At 43.9% G+C, this 17737-nt stretch overlaps 1 protein-coding gene and 1 pseudogene across 1 annotated transcript in view; both read right to left on the bottom strand.

Annotated features, from left to right (window-relative positions):
- The window catches only part of F9 (coagulation factor IX), a 32718-nt gene extending 18357 nt beyond the window's left edge, over positions 1 to 14361 (bottom strand). The window contains exons 1-4 of the mRNA XM_004773642.3: positions 14102 to 14361; positions 8491 to 8654; positions 8278 to 8302; positions 3439 to 3552 (exon numbers count right to left, since the gene is read on the bottom strand). Coding sequence (XP_004773699.2) covers positions 3439 to 3552; positions 8278 to 8302; positions 8491 to 8654; positions 14102 to 14189 — 391 coding nt within the window. The 5' untranslated portion in view covers positions 14190 to 14361. The remainder of the gene's footprint in view (positions 1 to 3438; positions 3553 to 8277; positions 8303 to 8490; positions 8655 to 14101) is intronic.
- Positions 14362 to 16056: 1695 nt separating this feature from the next.
- LOC101688266 lies at positions 16057 to 16958 on the bottom strand (annotated as a pseudogene).
- Positions 16959 to 17737: the final 779 nt, after the last annotated feature.

Consider the following 17737-nt stretch of genomic DNA (forward strand, 5'->3'; position numbering starts at 1 on the left):
TAGTAGCACACGGAGTTTCACGGGGGAGGTTCGTCATCCAGGATCTAAGGAACAGTCACTATGGGACTCATTCATCAGTGTTTTATTGAGCATTTAAATGTCTGGCATTGTGTTGGGTGTGGGTTCTCCCTAGTCCCAAGGCCGGTCTCTGTGTCTGGAATATCTGTCGAGCCTCTCAAAGCATCTGCTCTTTTTTCCCTTCATGTTAGCCCAAACACCTCTTTCTAATTCTTCTCAGGCCTACTACCAAAGTTATCCTGCTCTGCTTTCTTTGACTCTGCCTTCATCTTTCCTTATATATTCCGTCATGTGAACACCAAAGCTCAAACAAAAGATGTTCTATTTGACCAGCTTACTATAGAATATGCTGGTAATTAGCTAAACTCAAGATATTTTCTTTTCTCCAGCCCACAGCAATACTCAGTAAATAAGTGTGATGTCTACAACAATGTGTCAGCAAAGTGTAAAAAGTGTTTATGTGCTTGTGATTTTTCCTGTGGGTAGATGCCTCTTGTGCTTTTTAGACGGGACAGGAATGACCCAAGTTCTTACAGACCTTGATCTGTCTGGCAAGGTCTCAGACCTGATGTGTAAATGAGGACCCACAGTGGTCATTATTCTAACCACAGGGACGCAGTGGCCAATCCATTGTTATTCTTTTAACTAGAGAACAGGCCTTGAGCGTTTGTACCTCTTTCTCCCAGAGAGGAGCCCGACGAACAATGGAAATCTCCGTGGCCCCCACTTTTTTTTTTTTTCCAAGACAAGGGTGAGGCAAGAAATTTGGGGTATCGACGCTCTGTAAACTGTGTCATCTAGCAGCCTTTGAGGTCAGTCTGCTGATCAGTTTGAAGCAACAGCTTACATGGGATTTTGTACATGCTTCTGCTTTCCCCTTGTCTGAGATAAAGGATTTTTGGGAGAATTCCCACTCTGTCTCTGAACCAACTGTACCTAGAGGATTTTTCTCAACCTGGATCAGGGATGCTGGGGGAGAGCGAGGCTCCCTAGAGGCCAGATACGGTGGTCAAAGCAAGGGCATCAGCAGAGCCCTTCCCAGACCCAAGTGTGCGGAACCCGAGGCCGCTGTAGACTTACTTCTGCTGTGCTGTGCAGCCTCGCACGGGAAGCAAACCCTGTTATAGAAATTCTCTGCTTATATTACATTCCTCAGGGCAATTCTCCTCCATTAGAGTGTCTTCATTTAAACTAAAGACATTTAGAAATATTTAAGGCTCAACACGATTTTTAAACAATTGCTCCTAATTTTATTTCATTTTGTTTATTTTTTTAAAAGTAAGTTCTGCACCCACCGTGGGGCTTGAACTCACATCACTCTACCCACTGAGGCCGCCAGACACCTCACTAAACACTATTTTCATTTACGCTCTACTACAATGTGCCCTTGGTTTTGAACTGAGACTAATTGAGGTAATTCATTCCCTCAGCTCCAATGGCTATGTTATTTAAGCTGATAACGAGTAACGACTCCAAAGATCCCCTCGGTTTCCATAATAGCAGGATCAGATTGATCTACGGAAATCTGAATTTGAAATTGGAGCCTTCCAGAGGGAAGTAGCACTGCAGAGATCTTGCACGAGTTACCACACCCACAGGAAAGGCAACAGAGGTGCTGGTTTGCCCCCATGCTGGGAAATCTGAGAGAATGCGGGTGGGGGGGTACCGGTTCACCCACCTGTATCCGTTCTTTTCTTTCTTTTTAAATGTTATTACACTGCCACCTTTTCCTTTTGTTATCTTCTATTTTCTTTTTGTCTTTTAGCTCTCAAAGGGAGATGATCAGTGGGGTCCTCTTTAGTCCCCAAAAGATTTCTGAACAACATTACAGGTGACTTTTTTCCTTACCCTGTAGGACAGCTGCCGCTGCTGAGTTTCATTTTGTTTTATGCCTCTTTCATCTGTGTCGGGTGCATTGTTGGAAAGTCTTAATATATAGAGGTCTGCCAGTTTTCTACTCTTCGCCCTTAGTCAGGTAGCCTGTGCTGTTAAATTCTTTCCCTAGAATAGCATCTCCATTCATCTGGAGTTTCAGGAGAGAGAGGGAGACTCTGTCATTAGCATGGTGTGCCTTTCACAACCATAATACCAGTAATCTTGCATCCAGAAATAATAAGCAAGTAGGAGAAGGACTTGGGGATTTACTGCTCCAATTGCCAAAATCCCAAGGGGGGAGAATATTCTAGGCTATGAGGAGGAAAGAGGCATCCTGCTCCTAAATTTGCCATGTAACTTTTTCAGTGTAATCCACATAGTGAAATGCAGGAGTGAGCTCCGATTTTTGTCAACAAATTTAACATGGGAAGTGGTTACTGTGTGCAGAGAAGTGCCTGTTTGATGGAGAATTGGCCTCGCCATTTCTCAGTTCTATATTTCACTGTTTTCCACTGCCTGTGTTGACAACAATTTAGTCCTGAGTTCAAACAATTTTATGAGTTTGGTTTTCTTTGCATTTTGTAGATAGAAGTGTGGGTTTTGGGCAGACCAACTAAAGTTCAGGTTCAGGCCCAACCAAAGATAGCCTCTGTGATTTTGAGCTATCTGAGCTATATAATTTCTTCATCTGCACAGAATGGAGACAGTAATGGCACTGAGGGCCTACGGTTATACTGAGGATTAATAAATGAGGGGAGCATCATTATCCCTTAATATTAGCTGCCATATATTAATTATTGTTGCTCTTACTGTGGTTTCTTAAACTCATCCAAGAAACTAGGACTACAGATCAAATGAATGTTCATAAGCTTGGAAAGTATATGCTTTACATGGTTCAATATTCAGCCTTTTGAAAAAAAAAGAAACCCTGTCCTGTGCAACAGCACGGATGAACCTGGAGTACATTACACTCAAGGAAACAAGCCTGTCACAGAAGGACAAACACTGCATGATTCTACTTATTTGAGGTGTCGAAAATAGGCAGACACATAGAAACAGAGAACACGTTTGTGCTTGCCAGGGGCCGAGGGAAAGAGAAATGGGGGAGCTGCTGTTCAGCCCGTATAAACTTTAAGTTATGCAAGATGTAGGCCTTCTAGAGAGGTGCTGTACTGTAAGCTTCAAAATTTGTTACAAGTACAGATCTCCTGGGGCACCTGGGTGGCTCAGTAAGCTAAGCGTCTGACTTTGGCTCAGGTCCTGATCCCAGGGTTTCTTGGGATCCAGCCCTTCGTGGGGCTCCCTGCTCAGCGGGGAGTCACCTTCTCCCTTTCCCTCTGCCCCTCCCCTTGCTCGTGTTCTCCCTCTGTCTCTCAAGTAAATAAAATCTTTAAAAAAAGAGTATAGATCTCCTGTTAAGTGTCCTTTACCACAATAAGAATGTTTTTAAGAGAAAATTATGATACATAAATATTGCACTTTCCGGTTTCATCTGCTTCCACAGGAAAATGTGGAACCACGAGTAATCAAAAAGTGGTTACTTACCTACTTCACAGTTCTTTCCTTCAAATCCAACTTGACACCAGCACTCATAGGAATTGATGTCATCTTTGCATACGCCGCCATTCAAACACGGATTGGACTCACACTGATCTCCATCTTTGAGATAGGTTAAGAAAGTTGAATTAGCAAATCAGGTGCTTCGAACGCCTCTGTGCACAGACTCCTGGGGAGCAGAGCCTGATTTTCGGGTCAGAGCTGCTGACGCTGCTGTTTAGGGGTTGCCCCCATCTTCCGGAATTTCCAAGAACAACCCGAACAAAGGTTCTTAGGCTACTACTGTCCTAGGAAGTTGCTCTGAGGAAGGCAGTTTATGCAACCAAGGGAAGAGGAAGAGGGAGAGGAAAGTCCGAGGTTAGACATGGACTATATGTGCCTGGGGGAAAAGGGTTTGCATTCCTTTCTTCCAGAACGATGACAAGTTGGTTCTAAACCAAATCCCAGCACTTCATCGGTTGGTAACTCTGTGTCACGCAGGGCCCACTACGGTAGGTCTTGCAGAACATGCGAGCTGAGGAGCACATGGTGCTTCCCCTCAGAGAACTGGCAGCCTCAGCTCGGAGCAAATGCCTCTACTTCCTTCTGGTATCATTAACTTTTTAAAAGTATAGTATGCAGTCATGGTTCGAGACAATGGAAGAGCCGCCAGAAGCGTCTCTCCCTGCTAAAAGAGACTCTGCTGTCTCTGACTTAGGTCAGAGAAGTGAGAAGCAGCTTTTCTTTTTGTTAAAAAAAATTTTTGGCTGGGTGGTGGACATTGGGGAAGGATGTGCTATGGTGAGTGCTGTGAAATGTGTAAGCCTGATGATTCACACACCTGTGCCCCCCGGGGCGAAATAATACATTATATGTTAATAAAAAATTGTCTTTAAAGTTGTAATTTTTAACATTTTGTTTTTTTAAAATTTTACTTTTATATTTAATCTGCAAAATAATACATTATATGTTAATAAAAATTGTTTTTAAAGTTGTAGTTCTTAAAATTTTATTTAAAAAATTTTTATTTTTATATTTTATTTGCAAAATGATACATTATATGTTGATAAAAATTGTTTCTAAAGTTGTAATTTTTTAAAATTTTATTTTTTAAAATTTTATATTTTATTTGCCAAATAATATATTACATGTTAATAAAAATGTTTTTAAAGTTGTAGTTTTTAAAATTTATTTTATTTTTTAAAAAGTTTTAATTTTAATTCCTGTTAGTTGACAAAACACTGCTATATTAGTTTCAGGTGAGAAACCACTTTTCCCACAAACAATTGAAAAGGAAAAGGTTCTGAAGTTCTGCTTTATTTATGTGTAAATTGGCTGTATTTCCTCTCTGCCTTTCCTGAAGTTTCTGTATTCACAGAGTTCTTGAGAGCCCTAGAAGACACCTGTGGTAGGAAACCATGAGGAAGAAACAGGCAAGAGGGGAAGGGTCAGGATGAGAAGGGAAGCTTTGAGTCTGGTTTCTGACAGCTCCTGCTCCATCCATACTTCTAAGGAAGCTGTTGGAGAAAGGGATGAATAGAACCAGAAGGGTGCCGGGTACACACTCGGAGCTAAAAGAAACAGCCCTGAAGACAAAATAAGAGCTAGGACAGCAAGAGTAAGAGGTCAAGATGGCCCAGCAATGAAAGAAAGAGAAAAGGGGAAAAGAAAGAGAAATTTCTAATTCTCGGTCCTACTTTGGAGCAAACCTTCCCCTTCCCCCTTCTAGCGGGGAGGTTGCTCGTAGGAGGGGGAGGTGTGGCTCACCTGTCACCCTCGGTCAGTAGGACGCGTCTAGCTCCTCTTGACTGAGGGCTCCTATCCCTTTCTCAGAAATAGTCCCTCCCTGGAAAATCTGCTTGCCATAAAGACTAGACCCTGTCCCCTCTAACCCCTTGACCCACTGTGCTCTTGCCCAGATAGTTCAATTTGTTCCAATTCTGTGAAAACAAAATACGTTATCTCTGGTTTATTATTATTGATGTTCAAACTGGTCTAAAAAACGAGCTACATTTGCACTTTATATTATAGACCAGCGGATCTGAATTATTTAGGATGTTTCACTGAAAGGGTCTGGGCTTGCAGCCAGCTACACAGCAACTCATTTGCTGAGACATAGCTTTAAAACGAGTGTCATTTTATCCCGCATTTAGGCCTCCTTTGGGTGCTTGTGTGTGTGTACTTTGGGCTCAGGCGAAGCCACCGACAGTAGGGGTCAAAGACAACCAGGGACAAGGCCCTGTCAAGTGAGAGCTTCCGGTTGTTGTTTAATGAGTAACAGCCCCGGATCTGAAGGCTGGGAGGGGTGATGGTGAGAGCAAGGGCTCGCTCTTTCGAGAACTTGGGTTCCCTTCTGGGCTCTGTGACTCCCCAACTGGATGACCTTTGGCAAGTCTTTGAGCCTCCCTAAGCCTGCGTGTCCCCTGTAAACTGAGGTTGATAATGCTCCGCTCGCTGGGTTGGTGTGCGGATGAAACAGGGCAGGCGCTCTGTGAACCGCCAAGAGCTTGACGGCCGCTGGCTCATGTGCCTGGACGATCTTTCTTTCTTCAACCAGGCCGTTGATAGTAGAGGACAAGGCCGGTGATAAGACGATAGTGTGAGGGGCATGCACCTGGCAGTATGTGAAACACCATCAGCTCTTTTGGGGTGGTTAGGAAACTTGACTGCAACTGAGAAGAGGCGGGGAGCTCTTTTCTTTTGGCTTCTTTGTTCTGGTTTTTGGAGGATGAAGCAGTAGTGACTGAATCATGCCCCTGAGGTTTCTGAGATCTCTTTACTCTGGATGCGGTAAACAACATGGCCTTTGACCCAGAAGGCAGGGACTCAGCTTCAAAATATAGTGCTTAGGGGGTTCTGACCAACCCCTGCTGGGGAGTGGGGTGGGCAATGAACAGGTCGTGGGAATTTTTTTTTTTTTTAAAGATTTTATTTATTTATTTGACAGACAGAGATCACAAGTAGGCAGAGAGGCAGGCAGAGAGAGGAGGAAGCAGGCTCTCTGCCGAGTAGAGAGCCTGATGTGGGGCTCGATCCCAGGACTCGGGGATCATGACCCGAGCCAAAGGCAGAGGCTTTAACCCACTGAGCCACCCAGGCGCCCCAGGTCATGGGAATTTAAATACAGCCCGGAGTTTGTGGAGGCGGGTGGGGAAGTAGAAATTGATTTGCTTTAAAAATCTATCACAAGGCGGGGGGCACCTGGGTGGCTCAGAGGTTTAAGCCTCTGCCTTCAGCTCAGGTAATGGTCTCAGGGTCCTGGGATCGAGTCCCACATTGGGCTCTCTTCTCCACAGGAGCCTGCTTCTTTCTCTCCCTCTGCCTTTCATTTCCTCTGTTTGTGCTCTCTCTCTGGCAAATAAATAAAATCTTTAAAAAAAAAATCTATCACAAGGGGCACCTGACTGGCTCAAGTCGGTGGTGTGTGTGACTTCCGATCTCAGGGCTGTGGGTTCAAGCCCCGTGTTGGGGGTAGAGATTACTTAAAAAGAAAATCTTAAAAAATCACAAGATTTAAGGTTTTAAATGTAATGGAAATAAGGACTAAAAAGACTCATTTGGACTAACTGCAGGGGACTACCTGAGGAGAGCATTGGCCTGGTAGCCTGCATTACTAAAAGTAAGGAAAGGCTGAGAAAGTAAATGTAATGGAGTGGACTTCATCCTTCCTCAGAAGTTAAAAACAGAAGTGGAGAAATTGAGTTACTGGAGCATGAACAAGTTTCAGAATAGTGAGTGGAGCCTAGCACTGGATCTCCAATTGCTGGAACTCAGTGAATTTGCCGTCTAGGTTCTGTCCATGCGGATGGTCTCACATAAGCCTACCTCTGGAACGGCTGCTGCCTCAATATCCTGCTGCTGGATTTTACATTAGTTTCAAAGCTCAGCTGTCATGGAAGTTTTTACTGTTCCTCCTTTTGGTCAATTCATTCAACAAATATTTACTCAGTGCTTCTGGACCAGGTAGTGTTCGAGGTACTGTTGACATCAATAAAACACTTGAACACCCCTGCCAGTGTGAAGCTTGAATTCTAATGAAGTGGGGAAAATAGATAATAAATTGTGGAAGTAAGCAGGTTTATTATATGTTACCTCCACTGGTGAAAAGTGCTGTGAAAAATAGGAGGAGGTTGTGGTACCTCAGTGATGCAGTTATGGGGAGGCAGGTTGAAGTACTAACAGGTAAGCAAGCTAGGCTTCATCGAGATGGTGACATTTGGGTGAAGAGCTGAAGGAGGGGAGGGAGCGAGCCTAGGCGAACTTGGAAGAGGAGCATTCCAAGTTCCAGGAACGGTCTGGTCAGAGACCAAAGCGGAAGCAGGCCTGGAGTGCGCCGGGAGCAGCAGGGAGGCCAAGATGGCTGCCTCCTGTCCTCCCCACGGAGCCTCCCTCCCTGCCCCCACCCTGCATGTGAGGAGGAGAACAGGAGGAGAGAGTCTGAGGGCCAGTGGAAAAGGAGGGCCAGAACAATCGTGGAGGGGCTCGTAGGCCATCATAAGGGGGAGGACTTCGAAGCAGTAAACATTTAAGTCAGTCAGCATTTTCACGTTCTCTACTAAAGACTGAAAATTCTCAAACTCAGTCTCCAGGTGCACTCATCTCCGTTCCCTCCTTCCAGCTGCGTAGGGTGTGACAATGTCTTCTTGAAGCCCTCGGGAGGAGGAAGCCTATCTGCCAGCTGAAAGCCGCCTGCGCCGCCATTAACCTGTCCTCTATCACCATTCAGTCTTGGGTCAAGGAGTCAGACCGTTTTTCACAGAGTTTAATCTATTGTCTGTTTATGCAGAGAAACAGTGCATAATTCCCAAATGTTTCCTATACCAGCTAGAGGAAAAAAAAATTGCTTACCAACATATTGCTTCCAAAATTCAGTCTATAAAGAAAAAGAGGACAAGTTAGTGGTAGTACTCAAGATATTTTGGATTCGATTCCTTCCCTTTATAACATTTTTCGTACATATATATGGTTAGATATTTTAAAATTCCAAAGAGAAGTTTCTTTTTTTCTTTAGTTCTCTGTACTTTCCTCTGCGTCTGAAGAATATTATGTGGAAATACTCACGGTTTTTTCAGTGTTTTCAAAAACTTCTCGAGCTTCTTCAAAACTACACTTTTCTTCTATACATTCTCTCTCAAGGTTCCCTCGCACGAACTCTTCCAGTTTACCTGAATTATACCTCTTTGGCCGATTCAGAATTTTGGTGGCATTTTCGTGGTCAAGAAAAACTGAAATTTCAAAGAACGATTCTTTAGGTTTGGGAAAAGGAAAACATCATGAAAGCTAAATACATCTCTCAAGAAAGGCTTTGTTTTTAATCCAAGTAATCCCCAAACCAATTTATCTTTGGGGCATGGAGCCAAAATCTGTGATGTCCTCCTGGTACTGTATACACACGGAGATTTAGGAATTAAAATCCAATTTGGCTTTTAGTCAAGAGAGTTCCAGTAATGAAAGGTCAGAGTCTCAGTCCTATTTGAATTTACTTTGGATGACAAAGAAAGTTCTCAAATAAGCAGTTAACTTTACACTTTGTCATCATTTGCAAATAGCTAATTGCAGATCCTTGCAGGGTGACCCATGACCCCAGCTGAGCTGTGTTCTCAGGACGCGGTTGCCCAAATGACTTTCCAACAAATTTCTCTTGGAAGAACAGAAGCCTAATAACGGCGGTCCAGCTGCAAACACAACCTCAGTGTCTGTCCCTAGATGTTAGAGAAAAACCACTGCATTAATTTGTTTATCTTCAGACTCACAACGCCTTCGGTTGGCATGTGTTAAGGGAATGCTGGTGACCAAAGTCTTTCTCTGGGATTTAGGATGTGACTGACTCGAGCTGTGTCTGCCTAGCCTTCAGGGACGCTCCTGATTCTCTCCTTCCCTCCCTCTCTCGCCACATTCAAATCTAAGACACACACACATACACACTCTCTCTCTCTATATATATATTTATAGATATAGATAGATAGATATAGACAGATATCTATCTATATCTATAGATATCTAGATATCTATATCTATAGATATGTATATATAGATGTATATCTATACGATATCTAGACGTATATCTATATATCTATACAGATATACGTCTATCTATAGATAGATATCTATAGATATATAGATAGATATGTACATATCTATAGATACCTATCTATCTAGGTAGATATTGAAAACATATCTATCTCTATAATTAATAACAGGAACTCAGGAAGTTGCTGGAATTGTTCCTTTCATCAGGGGACTATCTGGTATGATCTCAACAGGACCAGGTGCTTAGAAGATGAAGTTTCCAGGCATTTTGGGACTGCTTTCTCATGAATTCAAAAAAAAGAAGGAGGGAGAAGAAAGAAGGAAGGAGAAGAAGAAGAAGGAGGGAAGGGGAAAGGAAAAGGGGAAGAGGAAGAGAAAGGAAGAAGGAGGGGGAGGGGGACTGTATTCCCTTCTTTCCATTGCAGCTGTTCCCTTGATGGAGGGGGTTTGAGGCCCCTGACAACCTCGCTTCCCCCTTGCTCTGCGAGTCCCCTTCGACTTCACTCTTTCTTTTTTTCTGGAATTTATTTTAGACTTTTTTCTCTCCAATTCTTGACAGCTTTCTCCATTCCCTTCACACCGTCCTCTGTGCTGCAGTACCCACAGTGCCAACCGCTGGGTCAGTGCGGCCATCTGCCGCTGAGCACTGTGGGACAAAACCACCAAGCTGCGCAGGGATACCGTCACACGGTGAGGCCGCCCTGCCAGGCCCTCCTCTCTGCTTGGCCCTGGGCAGCCCGACGATGGCACCTACACCTGTCCCCAGTTACAGTGTGACCGAGTGGAGGAACAAGGGTTTGCAGTCAGATCAGACACACCTGGGTTTGAATGACACATTTGCCACCTGTTGGCTGTGAGATGTCAGGCAAGTGACAAAATCTCTGGAGCTTAACTTGGTCAAACGCAAAATGGGTCTAACAGTGGCATATAATAAGAATATCTACCTCACAGTGTTCTCAACAGGGTCCGTGAGATAATACATGCACCTGGTAGTGGTGTACGCTGCTTCTCTCTCTCTCTCCCTGCCCCTCTCATGCTGGCCTGACTGCCTGTTTCTCAGTTCCCTCTAACGCCTTCATACTGGTGCCTTCACACTCCATTTTAGTGCTTTTCCTGTGGCTCTTTCCCTTCTTTACCCCGACCCACATAATGAAATGACTATTGTCAGTCAGGATCAGCGATGACTTCCTAAAGATCATTGGGAGTTTGTGTACTTGGTCACGGCTCTGAAACATTTCCACGGCTTGATCTCCCCCGCCCCTCCGCGGTACTCTTTCCATGAAGTCACTCTACTGGCTCCTCCCTGCTCTCTTATTATTTATCCATCACTTGAACCAGTGCCTTCCCCCTTGCCTGCCCCTTCAATGTTCGGAGTTCCCTCAGGTTCCTGCCTCAGCCCGGTCGCGCCATAGTCTTGACCAGGGTGAGGTAGACAAGGCATTTAGGGAACAAAACGTGAGGAGACCCTGTGTCTCAGTGAGTGCAAGCAAGTACAGTTACACTCTAGGGACCTGCTTGCCTCCCCCTAGGCCGGCCCTGACTCTCTCGATGCTGGTTTCTGAGGGCTCGCTACAGCCAGGCCTGTGCCAGCCGCCATGTTCTCCGTGCTCACTTCCGGGACCCTCACGCACACCATGGGGGCTGCCCTTTCTACAACAGTGGGTTCCAAATGTCCACCTCTGGCCAGATCTCTCTTCTGAATTCCAGACCCTGTTTCCAGCTCCCCCACTGCGCACTGTCCTGCGACGAATCAGAGCTGATGTTTCTCTAATACCTCCGAAGGGCTGGACCCTGTGCTCAGTGCTTTGGGGTCATTATTTCATTCCGTCCTCACAGCAGTCCCACGAGATAGGGACTGTCATCTCATTGTAAGCCAGAGGAATGGAGCTTCGGAGAGGTGAAGTCCCGTGGCCCAGTTAACACACTGAAGTGGCAGAGCCAGGATTTTGACGTTGGTGGTCAGACTGCATAGCCCGTGCTCAGAGGTACAATGCTGTGTCCTGTAATCACGTCAGATGCCCAGTTCACACCCTCCACGCTTCTCTGAACCTGTTCCCCTTCCACACCCAGATGATTTCAGTGGAGGGGGGGTGACAGGGACTAAAGTGTACACGTACCAGGATGAGCACTGAGTAATGTATCCCATCGTTGAGTCGCTCACTATGTTGTACCCCCCAAAACTAATATAACACGGTATGCTACCCATACTGGAATTGAAATAAAAAACCTAATAAGAAAAAAAAAAAGAATGTTGCCAAACTGAGCATTCTCAGTGAGCCATCGGTGCTATTCACGTTTACGCTTCTGATGACCCAGTAATTGGGTTCTGCTGTCCAAGCTCCTTCACTGTGGAACTTCATTATCTGATGACCTGACCCTGTCTTGCTATCCTACCTCACTTGTCATATTTAATATTCAAAACCTACTGCGTTCCTGAAAGGCCTCACATTCTTTGTGGATCTAGATTTTTTTTTTTAAAGATTTTATTTATTTATTTGACAGAGAGCGAGAGAGGGAACACAAGCAGGGGAAGTGGGAGAAGGAGAAACACGCTCCGCATGGAGCAGGAAGCCCAATGCAGGGCTCAATCCCAGGACCCAGGATCATGACCTAAGCCAATGGTAGATGTTATCCAGGGGCCCCTGGATCTGGATCTTAGTACACATGTGATTCTCTCTGTGTGTAATGCCCTAGATCAGACAGTTAGGGAGGGGGACCTACTCATCTTTTAGGACCCAACCCAAGATACTGTCTGTCAAGTGTTTTCCCAGTTAACATATTCCTTCCTCTGTGGTCTTTTAGCACCTGGCACACATTTTGTCACTGTGCTTTGTCACTGTGGTGCTTTAGGTCAGAGAGGGAGTCTGGCTTATCCCTGTACCCCGAAACCTCACCCCAGCACCTGGCCCCATAGTAGTTGCTCGGTTTTGTCAAGTTCTGTAAAGTGTATGGACCGAAGTTCTCTTTCATTCATTCATTTCATGCATTCATTTGGAACAAAAGACAGCTCAGCCCATACACCTTATAAAACGGAATGATTTCACAGACAGTTTTGGTTTTAAAATCCTAAATGGATGCAAATAATACCTGAGAGCAGCAGTCATGAAAATGTAACATCTCTGAAAGGCATTCATAGAAACTGCTTTTAGAAGCCAGTGACCGTTGAGGAGCGGAGCTGCACGAGTGCTGACTATCCTGACGGAAATTCCCCTGGCTCTCTCCACAATGGCCCGTTATCTCTGACCACAGTGACTCCACAATGACACTGTCTTTCTCCTCAGTATTGTCTGAGGGTCATAGATTAGCCTCTCTTCCGGTTTATCTCTTCTCACCACTATTTCCCCAACACTGAAATTCTTGACTCTCTCCCCTACCCCCACCATATCTTTCCTTTTTCCCAACATCTGAGGTCTTCAAGGGAGCAGCAGCCCTCTTGAAATGTCCATTATCTCACCACTTATCCTGAAGGAAGGGCTTGCATCTTTTGTCCTCCTAGGTCTCACACGGATGAGATATGTGTAAAGACGTAGCTTTATGTCCTATTTTGTGAATTTCCAGCTAAATTTCTTTATTTCTCTACTCTACCCACTTGGCTAGTTTGATTTAACCTTTGTGTTCTCAGATCATCATTTCTGCATTTCAGTCTGACATCATGTCTGGAATGGGAAACACGGGGCCAGTCTGTTTTTCGGGGACCCTTAGGGTTGGCACCCCTGATCCCGGCGCTGTCAGCCACTAGATTTGATTATAGTAGGTTGACAAGTAAGGGTGATAAATGCTTCCTGTGAGAACACACTGTTTGCCTAAATGGGGTAATTTCCTCCCTGTGTGCCTGCCTTTGGGAAATGCATAAAGTCACTGAAGTTGTGAAAAAAACCAAATGATACACTTTGCATTAACTAAGTTCCTACTTCTTACGTCGATTCTTGGGTTTGTTTTGCTCAAGTGAGTATTGGATTTCCCCATGTATTAACTCTGCTATGTTTAGAATCAGAAACAAAATAATTTTTCCTAATTCATGAAACACTTTAGGGATAAGTAACAACTTAGTAATGAAAAGTTTGTTGTAAATAAAACTTAAAATCATAGGTGTATGATTTTAGGGATATTTAAAATTAGAGGCTTGCCTCATTACATAGTTGTAAAATTTTGAAACACGTCAGATAATTTAAAATCAAACTTTGTGTGTAAATAAGGCCATCGTTTGTGGCTTTAGTGTGATGGATCCTATTTTGATTTCAAAGTGGTGAGTTAAAAAAAAACCAACCAAACAAACCCAAAATGACAGAGTTAATGTCTTCTTCATAGTCTGCTGTTTCCTGGTTGAAACATATTTCCCACTCTTACTTTTCTTTACCTAAGGAGGCGACTGTTTCCTAAGCAGAACTATGTTGTCAAATCACAAGCCTAACAGTGTCCATTAAAAATAAAGTACCCTAAGCATTGTAGATCTATTTAGTTTTAACAGTTAAGAAGACACAGCTACCAGAAAGCCAGTATTTGCCAACCCACATGCTGACAACTAGAATCTTAAACGTTGCTGTCAAATCCTGTAATCATTACTTAGTGGAGAAGATAGTGCCAGACATTTCTATATCTAAAAGACAAGCATGCTCAATGTATCTTTAAAAAGGAAACAAACCTGTACATTCGGCACTGAGAAGACATCCTAAAAGGCAGATGGTGATGAGGCCCGGTGATTCTGCCATGATCCTGTTCAGGCACTGCATAACCTTTGCTGACGAATTGTGCAAGTAGCAAGGTTGACCGATTGCTCCAAAGTACAAGCTGAGCTGTATTTACTTCTGGGAAACAATGTGCATCTCCCTTAGTGGGTCTTTGGGCTATTTCCAGTGGCCTCTTGGGTGAAGTGAAGAGTATAGACTGTGTTCGTCTTTAAAACTTCACCTCTCATTCCATGGGCTTCTGTCACTGTGCCTGATTGGAGGCTGAAGCAGGAAGTGACACATCATCAGAACGGGGTTGGGGGAGGTGTATAATGGCAACTGCTGTGGCAGCAGAATTCCTCGGTGGGATCCATTTTTAACTTTGTCAGGGAGCACTAAGGTCATATAGTTTAACAGTAAAGAGACAAAGGTTCCTGAGTGGTTCAGTCGGTTAAGTCTCCAACTCTTGGTTTTGGCTCAGGTTGCGATCTCAGGGTTGTGGGGTGGAGCCCCACGTTGGGCTCCATGCTCAGCGCAGAGTCTGCTTGAGATTCTCTCTCCCTCTCCCTGTGCCCCTCCTTCCACTAGCATTCTTTCTGAAATAAATAAATAAATCTTTAAACAAAAAAGTAAAGAGACAGAACAGTCATTTGGTTCTACCTTCAAACATTCCCCGTGCTTACCTAAATTTAATCACCTGGTGGATCCTTCATGTTTCTCCTCAGAAGGAGCTTATCAACCTTCTGGTGCCACTTACCCATAGAGTGAAATGTGAGGACCCTGTCTCGGTACATATGTATATATGTATGTATGTGTGCTGTCATAACTTGTTGTGTTTTAATTTGTATTTCCCCAACAGCTAATGATGTTGAATACCTTATAGTTTACTGACTCTCTGTATATCCTCTTGAGTGAAATGTATGTTCATGTTTTTTGTCTATCTTCCAATAAGGCTCATATTTTACCATTCGATTTTAGAGCTTTTTTAAAAAAATATTATGGCTATGAGTCCTTTCTCAGATACAGGGTTTGCAAATACTGTTTCCAAGACCGTAGCTTGTATTTTCATCCTCATAACTGAGTCACATAGCAAACGTTTTAGATTTGGATGCAGTTCAATTTATCCTTTTATAAAAACTTTTATTTGTTTATTTAGCATGCATGTGAGCTGGCGAGGAGCAAAGGGCGACAGAGAGAATCTCAAGCAGACAACACACTGAGTGCTGAGCCTGACATGGGGCTTGAACTCATGGCCCCAAGATCATGACCTGAGCCTAAATCAAGAGTCAGACACTTAATCAACTGAGCCACCCAAGTGCCCCTCAGTTTATCATTTTTTAATAGATCATGCCTTAATGTCCACATTTAGAACTCTTCCACTAATGCTAATCCATAAGCTTTTTCTCATCTAAAAAATATTTTATAGTTTCACACTTTAGATTTATTCTGGTGTGCCATTTTGAGGTAATTTTTATAAGGTACGAGGTTTAGATTGATTTTCTTTTTGGCCTATAGATGTCTGATTCCTCTAGCACCACTTATTAAAAAGATAATCCTTGCTCTGTTGAATTGCTTATGCAGTTTTTTTCCCCCCACAAATCAGTCGAGTATATTGGTTTGGGTATATTTCCAGGTTTCCTCTTCTGTTCCATTGCTGCATGTGTTTACCCTCTGCCAACCCCACACTGCCTTGATTGCTGTAAGCTTTTATATCAGGTAGAGTGATTTCTCCCACTTTAATATTTTGTGGCAAGATTATTTGGGGGGGGTTACCACATAAATTTATTTTGAGGGAATATTACAAATGAAAGAAGTTAAATTGATGTTTTGGTATAACTTACAGAAATAGTATAAATGTAACCCAACATGCATGCATTGCCTTGGTGACCAGGGAGGTCACCCTTGAGGCTATGGGAAGACAGCCTAAGGCTTAGCTCTCATTATCACTGTTTCCCAGGGTGTGCTTGTCAGAAAGATACTCTGCCATGCCAGGTTAGGGAGCCCCCCATCTTGCTCAGGTTGGTTACATGGTCACCCAGTTCTTTGATGGATTTTACCAGACCCAGGTAATGACTCTCAGTGAAGGCCCACAAACGGCATCATTTTTTTTCAGTGGCCAGTTTGTCCAGTTCCAGTGGTGACTGACTGACGCTCTTTCCCAAGTGTAATGCACACCGCATTGCATTCGGTCCATTTTCCCAGTAATCATGGTCCAGTTCCTTGATATCCTGAAGGAAGATTTGGCCACCATGTTGGTCCTGCAGCTTCCTCAGCTCACCATCTTCTCCTAAGATCGGTGAAGGAAATATTTGGCAAAGTTCTTCGAAGTCACATCTTTGTGGTCAAAGTAGTAAGACACAGATGGGGAGACATAGGTATAGAGCTCCACGTGGGTCTGGCGATTGAGGGCGGCCTCTGAGTCCTGGTGGTAGTTCTGGTGCAACTGTAAGAGGGATGTAGTCATCACGGCAGCCACCGAGGAGAGGCAGTGTCAAGTGGCAGTGGCTGCATGGCGCTGCAGTGGCAATGGGGGCCTTGGGACGGTCTGTGGGTACTGTGAGGAGATGGCAGAGGGTTGACTCTGAGCAGCCACCGGGGGGTGGGGCGGGGGACAAGTGCTGGGTTCTGTCCAAGCACTGTTGAAGTAGGAAACTTCACTGACTCGGTGGAGACTCAATATTCTGTGGCAAGATTGCTTTAATTATTCTTGGTCCTGTAACATTTTATATAAGCTTAAAAATAATCTTATCTGTAGTACAAAAACCTTTGCTGGAGTTTTGATAGGGATTTCGTTAAACCTGTATTTAAATTTGGAGGAACTGACATCTTCATTGTGTTGAGTTTTCCAGTTGATGGGTGTGGTCTGGACATGTATTTCCATTTCTTTAGGTCTTTGCTTTTTTTCACCAGCATTTTGTGATTTTTAGCATATAGATTTTATATAGTTGACCCTTGAACAAGACAGGTTTGAACTGCACGGGTCCACTTACATGCAGATTTTTAAAAAGATTTTATTTGAGACAGAGCATGAGCTTGAGTGGGGAAGGAGCAGAATGGGAGGGAGAGGGACAACCAGACTCCTGCTGAGCAGGGAGCTAACCCAGGGCTTGATCCCAGCATAGTGAGATCATGACCGGAGATGTAGTCAGAAGCTTAACTGACTGAGCCACCCAGGCGCCCCTGGGGATCCTTCCCTTCCCTTCCCTGCCCTTCCCTTCTTCTTTTTGAGTATAGTTGACACATAGTGTTACATTAGTTCCCTGTATACAGCATAGTGATTTGACAAACTTATACATTATGCTATATTCATTGCAAGTGAAGCTGCCATCTGTCCTGATACATCACTATCACAGTATCATTGACTGTATTCCTTATGCTGTGACTTTTATTCCCATGACTTACTTATTCTGTAACTGATAGCCTGTATCTCCCACTCTCCTTTACCCATTTTGCCCAAGCCCAACCGTCTTTCTCTCTGGCAACCATCAGTTTGTCCTCTGTATTTATAGGTCAGTTTTGCTTTCTGTTTATCCTTTTTTTTTTTTTTAAAGATTCTTCTAATGAGTGAAAATCCTATGGTATTTGTCTTTCTCAGTCTGACTTATTTTACT

Source organism: Mustela putorius, unplaced genomic scaffold, assembly GCF_011764305.1.
Source record: "Mustela putorius furo isolate JIRA1106 unplaced genomic scaffold, ASM1176430v1.1 tig00003899_pilon_pilon_pilon, whole genome shotgun sequence".
NCBI lineage: Eukaryota > Metazoa > Chordata > Mammalia > Carnivora > Mustelidae > Mustela > Mustela putorius.